A 22,839-nucleotide genomic window follows, 5' to 3' on the forward strand; every position below is an offset into this window, starting at 1 on the left:
CCAGCTGGACCTCTCCCAGGGACCCTCAAGAGGTGGCAGGTGCCCCCTAGGCTAGCCCATCATTCCTGTGGGACCAGGTGGATCCTCTTCCTCTACTCTGGAGTCCAATCCAGGTCCCTGCTTGAGGATCCCCAAGGGAGACACAGGCATGGCTGGGATGCTGGGTGCAGCTGCTACACTGCTGGCCCTTCCCAGGCCGCTAGTCAGTTGCTTCCGTCCTGTGCCTAGCCCCTACTGCTGCCTGGGGCGGGGTGCTCCTAGCTCTGGTAAGCACAGGGGGACCCCCAGGGACAGCTGGGGGTGAGGCCAGGTGCCCACCACACTGCAGCCAAGCTTGGGCTCCAACATGACTTTTTTTTTTTAGTCCCTGAGAACTTAGAGGGGGGCTGGGAAATGGAAGCTTGGTCCCCCAGCGGGGTGTCTTCCGCAAAGCTGAGGTTGGGCTGCCATCCTATCCTCACCCTTCCCCCACTTGCTGCCGGTCTGAGTAGAGACTCACTTATGAGGACATATGGACAGATAGCTGCATGGGCAGGGAGGCTGGGGCCACGAGGCCACAGAGGCCCACACCGAGGTCTTGTGCGGAAGGGCAGTGTCTACTGGGACCTCAGCTCAGCCCCATCACCTGGGAAGCACGAGACTAGCTGAGGGTTGGAGCCGGTCGCCTGTGCGGGGACTGACTGTTGTCTGTGTGCTGACGTTGGACCCTGAGACTCTCTCCTCAGTGCTCCCTGCACCTCAGTCTCCATCAGAACCTGGGACCCCACCCTGTCTGGTCAGAGCCTGGGACACCCAGTGTTCTGGGCAGTGGGGCATGGTCTGGGGCACTCTGGGAGGATAAGGAGGTCAGCACTGGTCATGCTGGGCACACTAGTTTGGGTCCCATGATGATGAGAGGTGGGGACCCCTCTTTTCAGAGGTGCCTGCCAGTGAGGGATAGTGATCTCCACGTCCCCTAACATGATGGGACCCTGCGCCATCACAGCCTCACCCCCAGGTCTGCACCTCTGCCTCCAAGAGGGATTCCCTTCTCAGGCCTCCAGGACGGTTGACCAGTGCTGCCTCTATCCACACCTTTCCCTCCACTTGGGCTCACAGCCTGGGGTGCTCCTGTCCTTTCTGGATGGGGCTGGTGGGGAAATGCCCAGGGAAGACTCCCAAGGCAGGATGCTGCCATGCTGGGATGCATGATCCCTCCAAGCTGAGGAGATAGTCTCGCTTGGGCTCTCAGGTGCCAGGTGGTGTCCCGCCCAGCACAGCCCAGAGACCTCAGCTGGATGGGGAACAACAAGTGAGGGACAGTGGCTGGGCCCTCAGCACGTCCCATTCTAGGGCATCGGAGGTGCTGCCTGGCCAGAGCCCACAGGGCGTGAGGGAGACCCCCGTAACCGCTCCGTCCACTTCAGACAAGCCCGTCTGCCGCTCCTGGCTGGTTCCCCCCACGAGCCTCGGAGCCCCCACGCACTAACTGGAGGTAGGTCCTGTCCACTGCAGCTGAGCTGTTGGTTCTGGATGGAGATAGTGGGGTGCACCCTAAAGAGTGGCTAATATGCGGGTGGTGGGTGACACCGGATCAAGCTCAGGTGGGGTCTCAGCCGTACAGAGGTCCAGCTAGACGTGGTCTTTCCTGGGGCGGGCGGAGCAGAGCATGCTGAGAATGAGGAGGGGAAGCTGGGGAGAAGAAAGGGACTTAGAGACTGGGAGGCCCAGGGGTCATATCTGCAAGGCCTTGGAAATTGGTTGTTCCACATGGCTGGGCTGGGCTGGGCTGGCCCTGACCCTGCCCCTGTCCCCCGTCTGTGTCCAGAGCCATGAAGAAGTGGCACGTGGTCCTGGGTGTGCTGAGCCTTGCTGTGGTGGTCCTCGTCATTATCCTCTGCGTGCTGCTGCCCGTGTCCTCACAGGTCTCTGACCACGTGTACCCCAGGGGTGCAGTCGCCGCTGATGCCAAGCGCTGCTCAGAGATCGGGAGGTGAGTGGGGCTCCCCATCGAGAGCAGGGACCCGGGTCCAGCATGACAGCCGAGAGTGGACCCTGGTCCCCAGCTGAGATAGTTCCTCCAGCTGCTCGGGTGCTGGTGTGCACGTGGTGGTCTGTTGTGACCGCGGCTGCTGCAGCCTCTGGGCAGAGAAGGGGGCCATTTTCCAGCTGATGAATGCTGTTGTAGATTAACTCCAGTTCACGCTATGCATAAAATCCACAACCAGCACCAACTCCTGTCCAGCTGACTCGGACCCACGTGTGTCAGGGTATGGCTTGGTTCCACAGGGTCACTTTTTAAAAATAAAGCTCAAGGACATTCTTCCTCTGGGTGGGCTCAAACCTCTAACCTTGGTGGGCTGCTGAACACACTCGTCTCTCTGCACTGCCCAGGGAGAAAAGCTGGCTTCACTTGATGAAGGGATTAAACAGAAAGCATATTATTAATTTAAAAAACAACAACACCAAAACCCAACTTGCAATTCTTTCCCCCAATGACAATTCATTTCAGCCTATATTAAAAAGAAAGAGATAGAGAGAGAGACACACACCTGGAAGGTCCCTTGGTGATGAAAATGATTCACAGAGGACTCCCAAGCTAAAGATTGCTGGTTGCTATGCAATGTCGACTCCGACACACGAGCCATCATGTCAGAGCTGCCCCCAAAAGTGTGCTGGGTTTGGCTCGAGTTCTGAGCTCTTTAGTCTTAGACTTGTTGTTGTTAGATGCTATCAAGTCGACTGCAACTCATAGCGACCCTGTGGACAACAGCTTGGAACCTTGCCTTGCCCTGTGCCCCCTTCACAGTCTCCACCACCTCAAGCTCATTTTTGCCATCACTGTGTCAGTCCATCTCATTGAAGGTTCATCCTCCCTCTCACAGACTTTTCCAAGCAGGATGTCTTTTTTTTTTAAGGACTGGTCCCTCCTGACATGTCCAGAGTATGTGAGAGGTTTCACTCTCCTTGCCTCCAAGGATCACCCTTACAACAACACTTCCTCCAAGTTCCTCCAAGAAGGATTTGTCTGTTCTTTTGGCAGTTCATGAGATACTCAGTCCTCTTTAGCCACATCACAGCTCAAGAGCATCTCTTTTTCCTTCAGCCTTTATTCATTGCCCAACTTTCAGAGGTTGTTGTTATGTGCTGTCGAGGCACATGTGAGTCATAGTGACCTTATGTGCAACAGCTCTGAACTCTGCTCTATCCTGTGCCAACCTTATTGTCTGTAGCCACTGAATCAATCCAACTCATCGAAGGTCTTCCTCTCTTGGACTGGCCCTCCACCCTCCCAAATATGATGTCCCTCTCCAAGGACTGGTTCCTCTTTGCAACATGCCCAGTGTATGTCAGACGGAGCTTCAGAATCCTTGCCTCCAAGGAGCAGCCTGGTTTCACCCTCTCTAGAATGAACCTCTTTGTTCTCTTGGCAGTCCATTGTATATTCAATACTCTTCTCCAGCACAACAGCTCAAAGACATCAATTCTCTTTCTTTCATCCCCAGTCATTGTCCAGCATTCTAATGCATAGCAAGTAATTTCAAAGACCATGGCCTGTATCAGGCACACCTTAGTCTCCAAACTGACGTTGTTCTTCAGTACTCTGGAGAGGTCCCTGACAGCAGACTTTGCCAATGCAGTTTGTCTTTTGATTTCCTGACTGCTAGTACCAAGAGTATTGATTGTGGAGCCAAGCAAAGTAAAACTGTTAAGAATCTCAATCTCTTCACTGTCTATCAAGATACTACCAATCAGCCCAGTAGTGAGAATCTTTGTTTTCTTGATGTTGAGCTTCAATCAGAGGCAACTGAAAATACTGTAGCATGTTTCAGGTACACCTTATTGTACATCTTACTCTTTAGAGCTTTAAAGAGATCCTCAATGGCCAATTTTCCAAACACAATGTGTTTTGATTTCTTTACTGTTTCTGGCATGGGTGTTGATTGTGCATACGAGGAAAGTGAAATCAACAACTACATGCTAATCTTCTCTGTATCATTCCAATTTTAGTATATGTGCTGCCAAAGTGAGCACAAAATTAACAACTACAACCTTTCTCCCATCTGTCATGATATTATCTATTGGTCCAGTGGGGAAATTTTTAATTTTCTTGATGTTGAGGTGTAAACCCATCCTGAAGGCTATAATTTTTGATCTTCAGTAAATGCTTCAAGTCCTCTTTCTGAAAGCAAGATTGTGTCAAGTGTTTAAAACAGATTGTTGCTGAGTCTTCTCCAGTCCTGTTGCCACCTCGTTTCAGAGAGTCCAGCTTCTCGAATTATTTGCTCAGCGATAGACTGAATAGGCATGGAGAAAGAATACAGCCTTGACACACATCTTTCCTGATCTTAAGCCATGCAGTTCTGTTTTAAACTTTTTCTGTTTAAATGTGTGCCTCTTGGTCTATGCAGAATTTCCACAGAAATATTATTAATATTCTGGGGTTCCCATTTTCTCAGTGTTATTTATAACTTATTCCTATCCTCGCAGTGCAATGACATTGCATAGTCAGTAAAACACAAGTAAACATCTTTCTGGTATTCTCAGCTTTCTGACAAAAAAACAAGGATGCCAATAAGGATAGTCCTCATTTCACAGCCTCTTTTTTTAAATTTTTTTTCTATATTTTATTAATTTTCATAAACATTTACAGAGATTTTGGGTTTCCATTCATTCATTGTTGCATTATTCTCTCTACCCTCCTCCCAGTTTGTTCTTGTCCAAATGCCACAGTGCTTGTCAAAGCCAGTTCTGATTAATCTTCTTTGTCAGTGTGTCCTTTTCCATTCCCTATCACTCCTCCCTGAGAGAGACTTCACCCTGAGTCATAAGGAAAAGGGGATGGCGTATTCTCTTAGCTACTTCCTGCTGAAAAGGGACGCTGTGGGTTTCAGGGTGAAGATCTTCTCTCACTACTCTAAAGGGCCCCTTTGGCAGTAGGAAACACATAGACTATTATGGAGATTGATGTTGGGATTTAGATGCACTCTTATTGATTGTGCTTGGCCGTACATGTTCATATCCTTGAAGATGTATCATGGGGGTGTTGCAACCTAGAAGACACAAATTTGACTAACAAGTTATAAGTACATGAGTCCAAAAATTATGGAAAAGTAAAAGAAAAGATTCTTTCATTGTTTTACAAACCCTCCCCCAGGTCCCCTCCACCATGTAGCCCTCGCTCTAGACTCCTGTGATGACAGAAATACCTAGTTATATATCTCTTTTAAACAGTTTTCTCCCTCCTCTGTTTCAGTGCAGTATACATTATTGAACCCATCTTACTCAGTCTCTCCCCAACCCCAAGGACAGTCCCATTCTACAACAGTGGCATCATGTAATATTTGTCCTTTTGTGACTGGGATATTTCACTCAGCATAATGTTCTCCAGAGTCAACCATTTTGAATAATATTGCATGAGTTCCTTGTTTTTTAATGCAGCATAGTATTCCATTGTGCGAATATACCACAGCTTCTCTAGCCATTCGTTTGTTGATGGGCACTTAGGTTGTTTCCAACTCCTTGCTATTGTGAACAAAGCTGCAATAAACATGGGTGTGCATATATCTGCTTGGATGTCAGCTGTGGTCTCTTCAGGGTATATTCCCAGTAGTGGAATTGCTGGGTCAAATGGTATCTCTATTTGCAACTTTTTGAGAAAGCGCCATACTGCTTTCCACAGGGGTTGCACCATTTTACACTCCCACCAACAGTGTCACAGCCTCTTTTGAATCTGGCTTACATACTTGCGTGTGAGTCGACAGTGATTCATAACAACCCTAAGAACAACAAATCTGAACCTTGCCCTTTCCAAGAACTGGCCACTCTTGGCAACATGTACGAATAACGTGAGATGAAGTTCCACCATCCTTGCCTCTAAGGAGCAGCCAAGCCTGGCTGCTCTTCCTCCAACTAGGATGGTCGGTGCTTTTTGCCAAGACCACAACTCAAAGGCATTGATTCTTCTGTCATCTTGATTCCTTGTCTGACTTTCAGATGCATATGAAGTAATTGGAAAACACCTGGCTTGCTTGAGTCAGGCCTTGGCACGGCTAGTGAGCAAGCACATCCAGGGCTGCATCTGTTTGTTGAAACACCTTAATGAGTATCCTGTCAATTCTTGGGCCTTATATTTTTGTCAATACCTTCAGTGAATTTTTCCTTTAGTTCTATTAGTTCTTGATCATAATCTATGACCTGAAATGGTCAGGCTGATCAGTTCTTTTTGGCACAGTGAGTCTGCGTTCCACCCAGCTTTTGATGCTTTCTGTAGCATTCAACGTTTTGCCCACAGAATTTAGTATTGCAATGTGAGTCTTGAAATTTGAGATTGCCTGTCATTCTTTCACGGAGCAGCTGGTGGATTTGAACTACGTGCTTTTGGATAGCAGCAAAGCGCCTTACCCCCAGGCCACCAGGGCTCACTCTAGCTTCTCTGCCTTTAGGGAATCTTCGATGGGTTGCCTATAGGGAGTTTCACTGTTAATCCAAAGCCCTTGCCTCTGGCAGTTCAAATCAACAGTCTCTTCCCAGACAGTTAACAGCCTCAGAAACTTGACAGAAGGTCAGCTGTGAGTCAGTTTGGATTTGACAGCAGTGAGTTTTCTCTGTTCAAGAGCAAGTTTCAGTCTCTTCTGACATCCATTTTGGTCTTTTCTTTGTTTCTTGTCCTTATAATGACCTTTTGCTTTCTTCACATATGATGATGTCCTTCCACAACTCATCTGGTCTTCAGTCACAGTGTGCACTGCACAAAATTTATTCTTGAGACAGTGTTTAAATACAGATGGGATAAACTCAAAGTTGTATTTGGGCTCTTGAGGATTTGTTCCGATTTTGTTCAGCTTCAATTTGAACGTGCATGTGAGTAATTGATGGTCTATTCCACAGTCAGCCCCTGCCCTTGTTTGTTGTGTGGGTTGTTTGGTGTTTGTTTGTTTTTTTTAAATTGGTTTGCATACAAAATTCATACACATCATGTGTCATTCATGTATATTGTGTTTCACACATTCCTTCACTCACACTGTTTCATACGATCATTCCCATTACACTGTGTTTTATAAAATGAATCACCATTGTTCTATGCCCACTATCACCCTGTCTTTTCAGGTCCCCACTGGATCTTTCCTAATTCCTTGACCCCCTCCTTCCACCCACGCCTGGCCTTGTTTTGACTGCTGATATTGAGCTTTTCCATTGACTCTTTCCACAAATGGAGTCAATCTGATTCCTTTGGCCATCAAGTGAGGTCCATATGTATAGGTGCCCTATGTGTGATTTTAAAAAAAGTTATTTACTATGATCAAATCATTGATTGCTCTGAAATCTAACATGCCACCTCCCAGCCTATTTCTGTCACCAATGCCATATTTTCCAATTATCAAGACTTCTCCTTCATCTCTAACTTACCTCAATTTCTTCATCTGTGGCTTATAGTTGATGTGTACAATTGAATGCTAGTCTTTTTTAAAAAAAATATTTTATTAATTTTAATGAACTTTTACAGAGGCCTTGGATTTCCATTCATTCATTGTTGCATTTTTCTCCCTGCCCACCCCTTCCCAGCCCCCTGCCCCCCTCCCCCAGTTTGCTCTTTTCTTTGAAAAGTAAAAGAAAAATTCTTTCATTGTTGAATACTAGTCTTATTAACAGGTCTTCCTTGTATTCATGTGGATATTATCCTATTGTTGACAGAACTATAGTTCAGGACAGATCCTGAAATGTTCTTTTTGATGATGAATGTAACACCATTCTTTTTTCAATTTGTTTTCATTATAGTAGGTGCTGTGATTGCCTGATTCCAAATGGTCAACACCAATCCATCTCAGCTCCCTGATGCCTTAAGTCTTGATCTTTATGCATTGCATTGCATTCTGAAGAGCTTCCAGTCTTCTAGATTCATATTTCAGACATTCCATGTTGCAGCTATTAATGGTTATTTGTTTCTTTGTTGTTTTTTAAAATTTTTTTTATTACTTTTTATTTTTTTTAATGTGTGTACCGTCAAATCAGATTTGACTGGTACAGGAGGAGATTGTCCCTCCTTCAGCAGAGCATCTGGTGGATTTGAACCTCACATCTCTGTGATTGCAGTGCAGCTTCTTGCCACTAGGCCACCAGAACTTGCCTATTAATGGTTATTTGTGCTGTGGTCTTGCCACGCTAGCAAATGAAGACCCTTCACCGGGTCCATTACAGTGGGCACTCCTCCCAGCTGCGTGTTGAGTGCCTTCTGACCCGTGGGCCCCTCTACCAGCAACTTATCAGACAGCAGCCAGTGCTATTTAGACAGGTTTGCTGTTTCAGAAAGGGATGACCAGTCCTGCTTCCTAGTCTATCTTATTCTGGAGACTCTGCTGAAACCTGTCCAACAGTGATGGCATGCTGCTGAGTCAAGTTTGACACATAGTGACTCTGAACAACAGATCTGAACCCTGTCCTGTCCTGTGCCATCCTCACCATATCTGAGCCCATTGCTGCCATCACTGTCAGTCCATCTTGTCAAGGATCTTCCTCTCTTTCACTGACCCTTCACCTTTCCAAGGATGATGTTGCTTCCCAAGTAATCGCCTCTCCTAGCAAGATGCCCAAAGCATGTGAGACTTAGCTCTGTCATCTTTGCCTCTAAGGAGCATTCTAGCTGTACCTTCTCTGAGACATGTCTGTTTGTTCTTCTGGTGGTCTGTGGATATTCAGTACTCTTCTCCAGCACCACAGTTCAAAGGCATCAATTCTTCTGATTCATAGCAAGTGACTGAAAAGATCATGGCCTGGATCAGGCACACCTTAGTCTTTAAGCTGACATCATTACTCTTCAATAATTTGGAGAAGTCCCTGACTATAGACTTTCCCATTGCAATACCTCTCCTGATATCCTGACTGCCGGTACCAAAGGAGTTGACTGTGGATCCAAGTGAGGTCATTGAGTTTCAATCTTTTCTCTATCTGGCTTCCAACATCACAACAGCAGAGGAGCCAGCTCCATGTGACAGACAAGTGGTGGACCGGTTAGTGCCATCAAGTCAGTCCTGACACATGGTGACCCGCTGTGTGCAGGGCAGAACATCCCCTGCCTTCCAAGGTGTTTCCAGGTCAGCCACCTGGGACTCCTGTTTGGGCATTGCTGTTGTGTACCCTCAAGTCAGAACTGTCCCATGACTGACCCTCTGGAGGGTTTTCAGAGGCAGAAAACTCCAGGGAAAGAGCCTGCCCATCTTTCTCCCAGGAGCAGCCAATGGATCCGAACTGCATGCCTTCCTTTTGGCAGCACATCTTCTTACCACTAGGCCACCAGAGCTCCCCTCTCCCAAAAAGACAAACCTAACCCTTTGAGCCCATCCTGGCTCCACAACTTGGTATTGGGTTTCTGGGCCTTAGGTTTTCACAGGAGCGTGCTGCTGTCTCTCTCTGCTGGAAGGGCCTGGTGTGCTGGAACCCACCAGTCATTGCCTTGATGTTATCTGGCCACATGTTTTAGAGTTCTACGTGTTAAAAATAAGGTCTTCCTTTGAGCAGAGGTGCTGCGCGGGGTGTGGGTGCTGGTCATGAAGGTCTGGCTCTCCACACTTGCAGGGACGTCCTACAGGATGGTGGCTCAGCGGTGGACGCAGCTATTGCAGCTCTGCTGTGTGTGGGCCTCATGAACGCCCACAGCATGGGCATCGGGGGAGGCCTGTTCTTCACCATCTACAACAGCACCACGAGTGAGTGTCTGTGGCTGGAGCAGCCGGGCTAGTCCTTGTGGGCTGCATGTGGACTTCAGGACACCCAGTGGGCCACCCCTGGGCTCATGTGGGGTGGGGGCAGCACTGCGGCCGGTCTGTGTGGGCTGGACATGGATTTCAGGATGCACAGTGGGTTGCCCCTCGGCTCACATGGGGTGGGGGTGGCACTGGGGCCAGTCTGTGTGGGTTGGATGTGGAGTTCAGTATGCACGGTGAGTAACCCCTGGGCTCACATGGGGTGAGAGCAGCCGTGGGGCACTGGGGCCATGGAGTCCAGGATACACAGTGGGTTGCCCAGGGGCTCACATGGGGTGGGGGCCATGCTGGTCTGGTCTGCCTACCACCTGCCTGTCCTCCAGGAAAGGCTGAGGTCATCAATGCCAGAGAGGTGGCCCCTGCACACGCCTCATCCACGATGTTCAATAACTCACAGCAGTCCCAGGAAGGTAAGGGTGCAGCCCTCCCCAAGGACTTGCTCCTACTGCCCATAACACCCTCCTGCAATAAGCGGCCAAGGCCATTCTCACAGGGGTCAGGGCTTCTAGTGCTTCCAGGCCCCTCCAGCCTTTTCCATACAGGAAACCAGGGCTTCAAACCAGCATGCTGTCATGCCCAACAGAGCACAATCAGAATAGACTCAAGTTTATTAATGTGGATGAACCAGAACAATAACCAGAACAGGAAGAGTTGAGGACTGGAAACCTATAATGGGAGACTCAGACAAGACACAAGGAGCCCTCGGAGGAGCTGACGTGGGAGCAGGGTTGCTGTCAGGACCTTGGAGAGCAACACACACCCAATACTAGGGTGCTGGCCGCCATCTTTGGTTGTCAACTTGGCTGATCACAGAGTTTAGTAACTATGCTGCACGCTGCCCCTGTTGTCTAAAAAGGAAATTATGTTTCCAGCAGGACTTCAGCCTATAGCTTTTCCTGTTTCAGGTAAAGATTTGTGCTGCTGCTCTCTCTTGGGGTTTGAATCCATCAGGCACTAGAGGAGAGAAAGACAAGCAATCTTCCCCCGTGCAATTTACAGTTCTTGAAAACCCACTGCAGGGTCAGCTGTGAGTTGGTTCCAAATCCTGGAAGTGACTGCGTTATCATTTGAGCCCACTCACATTTTAAAAACTCTGGCCTTCCCTAATCTCACTTTATCAGCCATGCATGAATGGGGCAGGAACCAGGGTCATATGGCCTGGCCTTGCTGGGGTGACTCTCCGCTTAGTGCCTCTCAACACCCTCCCCACAGTGGGCCCCTGAAGCCCTCCCTGTGCCCTTAGAGAAGGCACCATGGGGGTTCCCATTTTACAGATGGGCATACTGAGGCCCACAGGGGTTGTACAAATTGGCTAGGAGATGGTGAAGCCAGGATTGAGTCCAAGCTATCTAAACCTCACAGCCTGTGTCCCAAGCCACCTACTGAACAATTTGTTCATTTGCTCACTTATGGGATAGCCTTCTAGGGTTTGGGGCTGAGAAAGAAGAAAACAGCAGTTCCCTCTAAGTCCACTCTGACTTGTAGTGATCCTATGCATATCAGCATTGAATTATGCTCCATACAGTTTCCAAAGAATGATATTTTGGAAGCAGATAGCCAGGCCTTTCTTCCTAGTGCCTCTGGGTGAGACTGACCCTTTAACCAATAAGCATCATCAACAAGCAATAGCTTGCACTGCCCCAGGGAGTCACCTGTCTGAGAGGATGGTCCCATACTCCCCCAGGCAGGGAAGGGCAGCCCACTGGCCACAACAGGGTGCTGGCTAGCTTGAGGAATAAGAAAAGGGAGGGGCAGGGGCTCTGTGCACTGCTACAGGCTGGCCCTGGGCGGTCCCTGTGAGGAACATCACACTGACTGCATTTTAACAAGTGAAAAATCTAGAATGGAGAGAGATTCAGTGCTAATCTGATGGGGTCTTGGGATTGATCCATTTATTGAAATAAACCTTATTGAGCAGTACTCAGAGTGCTGGGAGCCGCATCCTAAAGCAGAGTACAAACCTGGGTCAGGAAAACCAGAGTCTTTGTCACACTGGCTTTCCAGGTAGGAGAGAAGAGCTGAGAGGAGTACTGGGGAGGAGGAGATGCGGCCAGGCCTGGAAGCTGTGGTGGTGGGGTGGGGAAGGACAGGGCCTGCTGGGGGCCTGGACGCTGTGGCAGCCAGTGCATGGAGGGTCAGGAGCAGCTCACAGGCCCTCAGGAAGACCCTGACTCCTGTCTGAGTGAAATGAGGCCCCAGGACACTTGGCCCACATCTGTGAAGTCACTGCAGCAGTCCAGCAGGGAGGCTGTTGAGTTCACTGGGACCACCCAGGCCAGCCTGGGGCAAAGCTTGCAGCCCGAAATGGGGATCCCTCCCGCATTGGCCTCTCCTCACCCTCAGCTCCTCATGCCGGTCCTCCCCTAACTGGTCTCTCTCCAGCAGCGCCCTCTGCTGGACACTGGCCTCCCCTCAGCTGCCTAGACCATGTGGGGCCTCCTCTCTGCTTAGAGGGAGCTCTGGGCCAATAGCTCATGCCATGCTGGGCTCTAACCCGTGGGTTCACAGTTTGAATCCACCAGCTGCTCTGTGAGAACTAGATGAGCTGTTTCTTTCTGTAAAGTGTCACACTTCAATAACCCAATAGTGACTCTTTGAGAGAACAGCTCTTTGGAATTTATTTGACAGAAGGGGATTTGATCACGATTCCAGTTAAGGGGTGCCCTGGAGGCACAAGTTGTTTGTGATCAATCATAACCTGAAGTTGGTGGTTCCAGTCTACCCAGTTTGAAAAAAAAAAAAAAAGAAAACACCCTGGTACTCAATCCTGTATGGAGATCTGGTGGCCTAGTGAGCAAGGAGCTAGGCTGCCAACCCAAAGCCACGCAGTTTGAACCCACTGGTTGCTCTATGGGAGAAAGATGGGCAGTTCCCTCCTAGGCTCTTTACAGCCTCTGAAAACCTGCTGGAGGGTCAGCTATGCGTCAGCTCTGACTCAACAGTACACAACGACAATCTACCCTATAGCAGCCCCAGAATCACCCTGATGATTTCTGTTTTCATCTGCTGAGAAAACCAACCCTCAGGTGTTTGGAAAAGGAACACTCCCCTGCCCCCCATACTCCAGCAGGCAACCCCCGCATGTAAGCAAATGTAGAGATGGATTTGTGATGAGATGGGTGTGACCTGGGCAAGAAGGGCAGGGCAAGAGGAGCTGAAATGCCCCCTCATCTCAGAGTGAAGGGCGTAGGGCCCAGGCCTAGCTACCCTTTCACAAAGAGAGGAGAGTTCATGTGGGCAGCAGGGCCTGGAGAGAAGTCAAGTCACAGGCCTCACAAGGTCAGAGGGAAGAACACCCTTTAGTCAGTCAGCTGGGGAAGCAGGCTCAGAGAGGGCCCAAGGTGAGGGTTCTGGACAAATGGGGACTGGGGAGTGCTCGTGGGGCTGGCTCAGCCTTGAAGGGCAGCCTGGTGTGAGCTAGAGGCTGGCCAGAGCCCTCTGGTCTGGAAGGTGCTAATGGAGCTCAAGAGTCTTCCTGGACAGCTGTCCTCTCTCAGCCTCACTGGGTGTCCATTGGCCTGGTACCAGCTGCAGACACAAAGGCCCCGTGTGGATAGTCTTCTCAGTGTCCGGTGTTGTTAGATATAAAAAAGAGTGCGAGGGAGAGAAATAAAGAAAGGAATTGGTCCCAAGAAATGAACAGGCCTTTATTGTGCAGTCTGAGAGGGACGCCAAGTGACCCAGCCGCATGGCATGCAGACAGAATCAAAATGGCACGTGGGCAGTTTGGGGGGTTTCCTTTTTATAGGGGTCCTGGGGAGGACTAAGGTGGTACTTCTTGAAATTTGGCTTGTTAATTAAGTTAGGTTTTAGCTTTTTAAATCAAGCTCGGACTCTTATCAGGATCCATTGTCTGGTCTGATCTTCGATGTGATCAGCTTAGGTGTTACCAAGTTTCTCAGGAAGTGATCAAGCTTTGAGGTGGGGGGCAACTGCCATATTCTTCCTTCACATGTGACCTACCATCCTCGCCACACCCAGTCCACATGCCACCCTCCCCACACAGGAGCTTAGAACCATTCCCACTGGGGAATCCCGCTGGCCACATGTGAGTGCGCTGAGGGAGACCCTAACTGTCCCAACTCTGTGACCACAGGGGGTCTCTCGGTGGCCATTCCCGGGGAGATCCGCGGCTATGAGCTGGCGCATCAGCGGCACGGCCGGCTGCCCTGGGCCCGCCTCTTCCAGCCCAGCATCAAGCTGGCCCGCGAGGGCTTCCCTGTGGGCAAGGGCCTTGCTGCCGCCCTGCAGAGAACTCAAGATACCATCCACCGGTATCCCTCGCTGTGGTATGTTCTGAGGACAGGCTCCGGGGGCATAGGTGGGGACAGGGGTGGCCCTAGGAGCCCCAGGTGGTGAGCTGATGAAGGTACAAGGCAGAGAGCCACAGGCCATTCCTGCTGTAGAAGGGGGTGCCAGAGGACTCCGTGGTCAACCTGGGTGGGGCCTTTGGAGGTATGGGGACACCCGGGAGGATATCCTCAGTGGAAAGGCTGCATGCCTGTGGACAGGAGGTGGCTATCCCTGTGTGAGTGGGCTAGAGAGGAGGATCCTCACAGGCCCCCCCTGAACCCCCTTTTTCCAGTGAGGTGTTTTGCCGGAATGGGAGGGTGTTGCAGGAGGGGGAGCACGTGGTGATGCCAAAACTGGCTGATACCTATGAGACGCTGGCCAAGGAGGGTGCCCAGGCCTTCTACAACGGGAGTCTCACTGCACAGATTGTCAAGGACATCCAGGAAGCTGGTAAGTGTCCTCAGCCTGGGCCCACAGAAGGCGGTGGGCAGGAGCCACGTGGGAGGATGAGGGTGGGGCCACAGCAGGAAGTGGGGGGCCATAGGGGCGGAGCCACAACATAGCTAGGCAGGGCCATTGCATCGTGGAGACAGTGACAGGGTGGGACCACAGAACGAGAGGGTAGGGGGTATCAGGGCCAAGAGTGAAACTGGACGTGACCACAACAGGGTGGGGCAGATCGAGATAGATGGGGACCGGCCACAGCCTAAGGAGTTGGGCATGACCAAGGCGTGGCAGGTGGGCAGGGCGAGCCATGTGGGTGGTGAGGTGTGTGGACGGCTAGAGTGGGCCTTAGGACCATCTGCTGCTGCAGCCCTTGTTAAATTCAAAGCAAAGAGGCTAAATTCTGCAAGAGAAAGGCCTTAGGACCAGCAGTGGACTGAGAGCTGGGAGGATGGGTCAGGCAGGGCAGGGAGAACAGAAGACCAGCAGAGGGAGGAGAGGAATTTACTTCAAGGGATGGCTCACTGGTTTACACAGTAGTGAGACTGACAGGTCCAAACTTCATAGGTCAGGTGACGGGGAGGGGAACGGGGGAGTGCGGGCACTCCTGGCCAACACAGTCATGTATGCACAGGAGGCCAACCACACACTTAAGGGAATGCCCTTTTAAACCGATTAGTAAGCTGGGTCATGTCTCATCACGAACAGTAATTGAATGATGTGGCGTGAGGTGACGTGATGGAGTAGCCACCAGTCTGTCCACTGTCTGGCTACACCACTGAGTCACTGCCCAGCCAAGGAGATGCACTGAGGGAGGGGTGGCTGTGGCTGGTGCTAGCACCCAGGGTGGGGACTTGGTGGTGTTTTATGGTGCTGGCTGGTTAGCCTGTCTTTGAGGAGGTGGCCAGCATGTACACTTTACCAAGCCAACCTGTGTCTGTCTGGAGCAGGTCCCTTAGAAGATGGAGAGGCCATAGCCAACCTTAGGAGGGTCAGGCAGGGTGGATGGGACAGAAATTTCAATCAGAGAAGACAAGCCCCTGGTGGGAGCTGGCCTGGTCATGCTGGACAGAGAGGACAAAGAGTTTAGAGGATGGACACAGAGGCAGCTGGAGCCCTGCAGGGTGGAAGCCCACCTTAATAGCACTGTCTGCCAACAGCACGGCCTGTCCCCTGAGGCCACAGCCCTACCCCTGTCCACTCAAGCCTCTGTCCTCTTGCAGGGGGCATCGTGACGGCTGAAGACCTGAACAACTATCGGGCAGAACTGATCGAACACCCGCTGAACATCAGCCTGGGGGACTCCATCCTTTACACGCCAAGTGCCCCCCTCAGTGGGCCAGTGTTGGCTCTCATTCTCAACATCCTCCAGGGTGAGGGTCCCAGGCTTGAGGCGTGACCCTGTCCTTCTGTCAACACGTGTGTGTGGTGTGGTGTCAGGGACAGTGTGGTGATGGGCAGTGGGCTGTGGTGTGAGCAACCCTTGGGACTGTTGTAGAAACCCCCATTTCCCCGAGGCCCAGGCTGCCTCTGCTGCCCCACAGCAGACCCAGGGCCCTTGGGCACCCAGCTCTTAGCTCTTGCCTTCTTGCAGTGGGTGGAAGCAGTTGGGCTGGAGGATGGTGCCCCAGCACCTGCTGACCTGTACTTGGCTTGCCCAAGCAGGGTACAACTTCTCCCCAGAGAGTGTGGAAACCCCCGAAAAAAAGGGCTTGACATACCATCGCATTGTGGAGGCCTTCCGCTTTGCCTATGCCAAGAGGACCCTGCTTGGGGACCCCAAGTTTGTTGATGTTACTGAGGTAAGGGGCACTCCAGCCTCGTGCTGGCTCAACTAATTCATGTGCACCCCAGACTGGTTGTAGGTTTAGATGATATGTGCTAGAGGTGGGACAGTGGTCTGGGGCCTGGACAATGGCTTAGAAATGAACAGTAGGTTGAGACAGGACAGTGGATTTGGGGGTGGATCAATGGTGTGGCAATAGGTTATGGCCTGGGGATGGACAGTTGGTTGGAGTCCCAGGCTCCTGGCCACTGGCCCTAAAGAGATTGCAGCATGAGGAAGACCAGGCCCAAGTCCTTTCCTCAGGTCCCCCTTGACCTCCTTAGCATCTTGGTACCCAAGGCTGGCATTCACAATGGACTTGCAATACTCTCTGCTAATGTAGGCCAGGGACCCCCCCTAGAGGACCTTCAACTGCTTGAAGCACCCCCAGCTCCCCAGCCTCTCTCTTGGTCACCATTTCACACCTTCCTCTTTCTCTACCTCAAACCGTCCCTCATTGTAGCCTGCCATTTGTGTCCCAGAAGTGGTAGACATTGTCATCTGTGCACCAGAAGCAACAGATGCTGTGTTACCTGCATCCCAGAGGTGATAAGACTATGCCATCTGTCATCTGAGTCATAGAGGTGACAGGTGTTATGGTGGCACCTGTGTCCTGGAGGTGACAGGCTCTCCATTGTGTCCATTCTCTACCCTCTCTGATTCAGACTGGAGTTCCTCCATCACACCTCCCTGCCCTGCCTCACCACTGCCACTTTAACATCCACCCTTGTCAGGGAGAGAAGCGTGCTGTTAGTCTTCTTGAAGGTGTCCCTGGTGGTGCTGGGTTGACTGTTCAAACCCACTGAGTTGCATCAAGGGGAAAAATCTTCCCAAAGATCTCAGCCATTGAAATGCTATGGCGTAGACTTTGCTCTGCCACATGGGATGTTGTGGGTTGGAATCAGCCAATGGCCACTGACAATGTTTCCTGGCCCTCTACTCCCTGTCAGAGCGAGCAGAACCAGGACCCTGCAGCCCTAATTCCTGGCCCCCTCCACTCCCCTGCTGATGGGCTCCACCCTACCAGCCTCAGTTTACCTTCCAGCCCCTCTCAGTAGCATCACACACGTCACCACATCTACCCTCTGTGCTCAGCTCCCCATTCCACAAATTCCCACATATTCCCCCTGAGTCAGTGGAACCCCTCTTCCAACCTGATGTCACCAGTCTCGTCATATAGGCAGATCTAGCTCATTGTCACCCAGGCCTCTCGCAGTGTGGGACTCCATGGGGCTTCTCTCTCGGTGGGTTCAAACTCACAACCATTTGGTTAGCAGGCAAGCACCCAACCTCAGCCTGAGCCCCCTGGGAACAGTGCTCAGAGTTGCCAGCAGGCAGCAGGGTGGGTTGCCAGGGCCACACGAACACCCTGGGAAACACGTGGTCTTGGAGTGCTGGTCGTGGGGTCCTGGGGCCTCTCCAACAACCCTGTGCCCCATCCCTGCCCTTCACCTTCCTCAGGCCAGCTGTGGGGTCTCTGCAGGTGGTCCGCAACATGACCTCAGAGTTTTTCGCCGCCCAGCTGCGGGCACGGATCTCAGATGACACCACGCACGCGGCTGCCTACTATGAGCCCGAGTTCTACACGCCGGATGATGGAGGCACAGCGCACCTGTCCGTGGTCTCTGAGGACGGCAGCGCTGTGTCCGCCACTAGCACCATCAACCTCTAGTAGGGGCCCTGGGCACTTGTGGGGGGGAGTCAGGTGCCTGGGGAGGGCAGGCTTCTGCCAAGACTGCCTACTTGTGGGGGCGGGGCTCTCCACAGCCTGGGGGGGGGCTCCGCCTACCCTGGGCGGACTCTTCTAGGAACAGGCTCTCTATGGGGGCGGGGCTCCTTGTGGGGGCATGGTGCTGCACCTGACAGATGTCCAACACTGCTGTTCTGAAGCTTCGGCTCCAAGGTTCTCTCCAGGACCAGTGGGATCCTGTTCAATGATGAAATGGACGATTTCAGCTCACCAAACATTACCAACCAGTTTGGGGTACCCCCCTCACCTGCCAACTTCATCCAGCCAGGTATAGGAAGGGGTCTTGGGTAGGGTGGGGACTGAGTCTCGGGCAGCAGGGCTTACTTGAGATCCCCCCTACTTCTGTCCACTCCAGGGAAGCAGCCTCTTTCCTCCATGTGCCCCACAATCATTGTGGGCCGTGATGGCAAAGTCCGCATGGTGGTGGGAGCATCTGGGGGCACACAGATCACCACAGCGACTGCACTGGTACGTGCCACCCGCTGCCATCAACTGCCACTCTGCTACTCCCTGTGACTCCCTGCTACCCCTGACCCCCCCGCTACTCCCTGCCATCCTCTGTTACCCCCTGCCACCGACTTGTCACCCCTACTACCCCTGACACCCCCTGCTACCCTATCACCCGCTACAACCTCCTGTTACCCCCTGACACCCCCTGCTACCCCCTGCCACCCCCTGCTACCCACTGACACCCCTTGATATGCCCCGACACTCCCTGCCGTCCCTTGCCACCCCTGCCACCCCCTTGTCACCCCTACTATCCCTGCCACCTCTGCTACCTGTCACCCCCACAACTTCCTGTTACTCCCTTGCACCCCCTGCTATCCCCCGACACTCCCTGCTACCCCCTGACATCCCCTTGTCATCCCTACTACCTCGACATCCCTTACACCCTCCTGTTACTCCCTTATACTCCCTGCTACCCCATCGCCCCATGCTACCCCCTGACAACCCAAACCCCCTGCCACTCTCTGCTACCCCATGCCACCCCCTACTGCCCCCGGACACCCCCACTGTCACCTGCTGCCACCCTAACTATGCTGATGCCTCTGCCCCACCCCCAGGCCATCATCTACACCTTGTGGTTTGAGTACAACGTGAAGCAGGCGGTGGAGGAACCACGGCTGCACAACCAGCTCCTGCCCAACACCACGACACTTGAGAAACACCTGGATCAGGTGGGCTGGAGGGGTGAGGGCACCTAGCTGAACCCCTCATCTATCAGGTCTGGGTCTGAATCTTCTGCTGGGCTGGTGGTGTCCTGCACCTGCCTCACTGAGACCCCCCAACTAGGTGGTGACTTCTGCCCTGAAGAACCGGAACCATGAGACAAAGGTCACCTCCACTTTCATTGCTGTGGTGCAGGCCATCGTCCGCACAGCGAATGGCTGGGCAGCTGCCTCGGACTCCCGGAAAGGCGGGGAGCCTGCTGGTTACTGAGAGCGGGGCGCCCAAGTTGACCAGCAGCCCAGGGACAGGACGGCTGAGAAGCCCACAAATGGGACTTGGAGGCCTGCTTCTCCATGGAGTGACCAAACAGCACAATAAATGGGCCACAGTGCCAGGCTCTGGAAAGCCGCTTGGCCTCACCATCCTGTGTGTGAATAGACTTGTAGTCGTGGGGGCCGACTGGGGTTTACCTTGAGCCTGTGATCAACAGTACTGCTTCCTTGTCAAGCATTGACACCTGCCTGCGATATCATCTGGGCACCCTCCTCAGCCCACTGGCCCATGAGGGAGGCTCAGGGCCCACTCTGTGACATGGAGGTGGAACCAAGGTCTAAAAGGAAATTGGGCAAATGACCAGAGTCCAGTCCTTGTTTCAGTCATGGGACCTCAAGTGACCAGACTCCAGGGTGGGTGGATGAGCTCCAGGGTCAGCTGAGGGTGGCGCCAGGTCTGTGGGGTCAGGGCTGGGCTGGCTGAGCACTTAACTGGAAGAGCTCCCTCAGGCTCAGCTGGCTAACTTGGGCTCACACACTTGTAGCCCCAGACCACAGGCAGATGACACCAAGCAGTGAACGTGGACTCTGGGTCTGGGGAAGCCAGGGCTGAGTACTGTAAGGGTCAGGAGAGCCTGGGGCTCCTGGAGTACTTATGGAAATGGGGTTATAAGTGTGAGCTACTCCCCTCCCTCCTCACTTTCTCATTGGGGATTGGGTCCCTGGTGAGGGATGGAGGCTGAATCTCTAAGACAGGTCCTTAGAGAGGAGTGAGGCCTAGGTTCCTGGAGGAGGGGAGCGCTGGGTCCTGAGGGAGGGTGGAGCTGGATCTCTAAGGAAGGATGGGGGCTGAGTCCCCAGGGATGGATGAGGGGGTTGGATCTCTAGGGAGGGGTGGTTCCTTTGAGAGGTGTAGGGGGCTGGATTCTTGGGAAGGGATGGAGAACTGCGTCCCTGAGGAGTGATGGGGGTGGGATCCTGGATACCCCTGGGAGGACTGGGGCCTAGGTCACCAGAAAGGGTTGGGGGTGGAGCTGTAGGTACCAGCAGAAGGGCCTATTGCTATTGAGTTGTTCTGGCTCACAACCCCCTCTGCACGACAGAACAGAAGTTCCTCATAAAGTCTGGGACAAGGCGTAAAGAAGATATAAGAATGGATGCTTTCACTTCCTCTTCCAGAGACGCTGTATAGAGGCATTTAAAATGGTCCAGCGTCTGACCCACCATCATAGACTGTCCTACAATACAGCCTCTAACAAAACTGGGCTGTCCCGAACCCCGGGAACAGAATTGTTTACTTTTATACCAAGAAGGTTGGAAAAGCACCAAAATCTGCATCTGGTGTGTGCCCGGGCCAACTAAGAGGGGTCCATACTGTGAGACCTAAAGTTCTCATGAGGTTGTCAAAAACAAAAAAAGTACGTCAGCAGAGCTTACGGTGGTTCCATGTGTGCTAAGTGTGTCAGTGACAGGATCAAGCGTGCTTTCCTTATTGAAGAGCAGAAAATTGTGAAAGTACCGAAGGCACAAGCACAAAGTCAGAAAGCTAAATAAAAAATGGTGCATCTTTAATAAATTCATACAATTTGTTCTATTAAAAAAAAAAAAAGAGAATGGTTGCTTCTGTGATGGTATCCGTAAACAGCGTTGGAGAGGCCTTGAACTGCCAGGAGAACAAGCAAGTCTGTCTTGGAAGAAAGGTTCTCTGGACAGCTCCTTAGCAATGAGGAGGGCGGGACTTCATCCAGCTCATGTGCCTTGGGCACCTGCTCAGGAGGGCCTGCACCCTGGAGGAGGACGTTGTGCCTGGTTAAGTAGAGGGCCCATGTAAAAGAAGACCCTCGAGGAGAGAGGTGAGTGCGCGGTGGCTGCAGCAATGGCGCAGACGTGGAAACAATGGTGAGGACAGCACTGGGAAAATGCGAGGTCTCTGCTCTCCCTGAGTGGGGTCACGGTGAGCCAGCGCTGACTTGGAGGCATCCAGCAAGAGCACTGTTACCTGTACAGAAGGCTGCCATGTCTCTCCCAAAGAGGAGCTGTGGGGTTTGAACCACCAGCCCTTTGGTCAGCAGCTTTAGTTTCAATGTTCTTGGGAGAAGACTGTGGCTCCATTAGCAGGACAAAGGCTGCAGCTGAGGGTGCTTTGCTGGGGGGTGTCCAGCCAGCTCAGACCTGGAGTTTCCCACTAGCCTCTGACTCAGCCTTCTTGTCATCCCATCCCCTCCATCCCCCACCCCCGACCCTGTTATCTCCCGGGCCAAGACCCTCAAGTCTCCATGACCCTGTGCTTCTGATAAGCCCAATATGACGCTTCTTCCTGTCCCTGAATCCTTGTTGGGGTGACCCCTGTCCATGGTCTCCCAGACTTTGTGGGCTGGTCCTGCTCCAGGAAGACTCTTTAGCTCCCGCTCAAACAATGATGTTAAGATGAAGGAGGCCTGCTGGAGGCCAGAGTGTAGACCAGACCTCTGTGAAGTCCTGCCTTACGGCCTGTGGAGCCCTAGCAAGCCAGGCCCCTGAGTGTGGTGGGGTGCGTGAGCTGGGGTACAAGGCTCTCTGGCCTGTGTTCATGCTCTCGTGGGACAGCAGCCCTGAGTCTAGTGCTGAGGGCTTGGCTGGGAAGAGTGGGGGAGGCCTTAGGTAGACACCCAGCCTAGTCAAAGGGGTATCTGTGGTCCTGGCTCTCTGGTTGCCTCCCAGGTAGACACACTGAGGCCTCAGGGGAGAGATCACTGGATGAGCCCCACAGGGCAGAGGGGCAGGTGAGTGGAACCAGGACAGCAGCCTTCAGGACAGACAGTCTGGGACCCCACAAGTGCCCTCAGCAGGGTACATGTATTCTTCTGCCCCTGGGAACGGGGGCACTCTCCGGAACATGGCATCACCCTGGGCGCCTCAGGCGGGGCTGGCCACTAGCTTGGTGGTGAGGGAGTTAACAGCTTCTGTCTGGGAGCAAAACTCCCTGAACTGGCCCTTCACCAGGCCTGCTGGAGATGGGGCCTGGAGACTGGAAGTGGGGGCGTGTGTACCGCCTCTGGCGAGTGCTGGGAGGGGACAGCAGCCCCTGCTCACTCACCATCGCCTGCCTGCCTGTGTGATTATCTTAGACCAGCCTTCTGCTGACTGTCTTTTGAGTCTTCTGCATTTTAGCTTTGGCCTGCCTGTCTGATCCTCTACCTGCTTGTCTGCTCTATCCTCTGCCTACTTGTCTGTCTGTCTGCTCCTCTACCTGCTTGTCTGCCTGTCGGATCCTCTGCCTGCTTGTCCGTCTGTTCACTCCTCTGTGAGTGCTGGCTCCTGGCCTGACCAGCTCTCCATCTGCCCTCCAGCCCACCAACATCCTCA

At 52.4% G+C, this 22,839-nt stretch overlaps 1 protein-coding gene and 1 pseudogene across 2 annotated transcripts; both read left to right on the forward strand.

The window, feature by feature from the left end:
* The first annotated feature begins 1,811 nt into the window (after positions 1–1,811).
* On the forward strand, positions 1,812–19,492 carry GGT1 (gamma-glutamyltransferase 1). 2 transcript variants are annotated; one of them, XM_006901416.1, is made up of 12 exons: positions 1,812–1,972; positions 9,553–9,683; positions 10,064–10,150; positions 13,837–14,029; positions 14,326–14,483; positions 15,701–15,850; positions 16,143–16,279; positions 17,786–17,973; positions 18,193–18,320; positions 18,408–18,520; positions 19,117–19,230; positions 19,346–19,492. In XM_006901416.1, exons 1-12 carry the CDS (start codon positions 1,812–1,814, stop codon positions 19,490–19,492), a joined length of 1,707 nt encoding a protein of 568 aa, XP_006901478.1. The 2 variants fall into 2 exon arrangements, with proteins under 2 accessions (XP_006901478.1, XP_006901479.1); XM_006901417.1 differs by lacking the exons at positions 1,812–1,972; positions 9,553–9,683; positions 10,064–10,150; ... (2 more) ...; positions 15,701–15,850; positions 16,143–16,279 and having other exon boundaries at positions 17,798–17,973; positions 18,408–18,462; positions 19,059–19,230.
* Positions 19,493–20,697: 1,205 nt separating this feature from the next.
* On the forward strand, positions 20,698–21,048 carry LOC102876450 (annotated as a pseudogene).
* The last annotated feature ends 1,791 nt before the right edge of the window (positions 21,049–22,839 follow it).

This window comes from Elephantulus edwardii, unplaced genomic scaffold (assembly GCF_000299155.1).
Source record: "Elephantulus edwardii isolate Elephantulus edwardi_28Jun2011 unplaced genomic scaffold, EleEdw1.0 scaffold00325, whole genome shotgun sequence".
Lineage (NCBI taxonomy): Eukaryota > Metazoa > Chordata > Mammalia > Macroscelidea > Macroscelididae > Elephantulus > Elephantulus edwardii.

Excerpts from the sequence above, each read along its gene's own strand:
- GGT1 (XM_006901416.1), top strand. The coding sequence starts at position 1,812 with ATGAAGAAGTGGCACGTGGTCCTGGGTGTGCTGAGCCTTGCTGTGGTG. Across the intron at positions 10,151-13,836 it reads CTCACAGCAGTCCCAGGAAG|GGGGTCTCTCGGTGGCCATT; the intron begins GTAAGGGTGCAG and ends CTGTGACCACAG. Across the intron at positions 19,231-19,345 it reads TTGAGAAACACCTGGATCAG|GTGGTGACTTCTGCCCTGAA; the intron begins GTGGGCTGGAGG and ends CCCCCCAACTAG.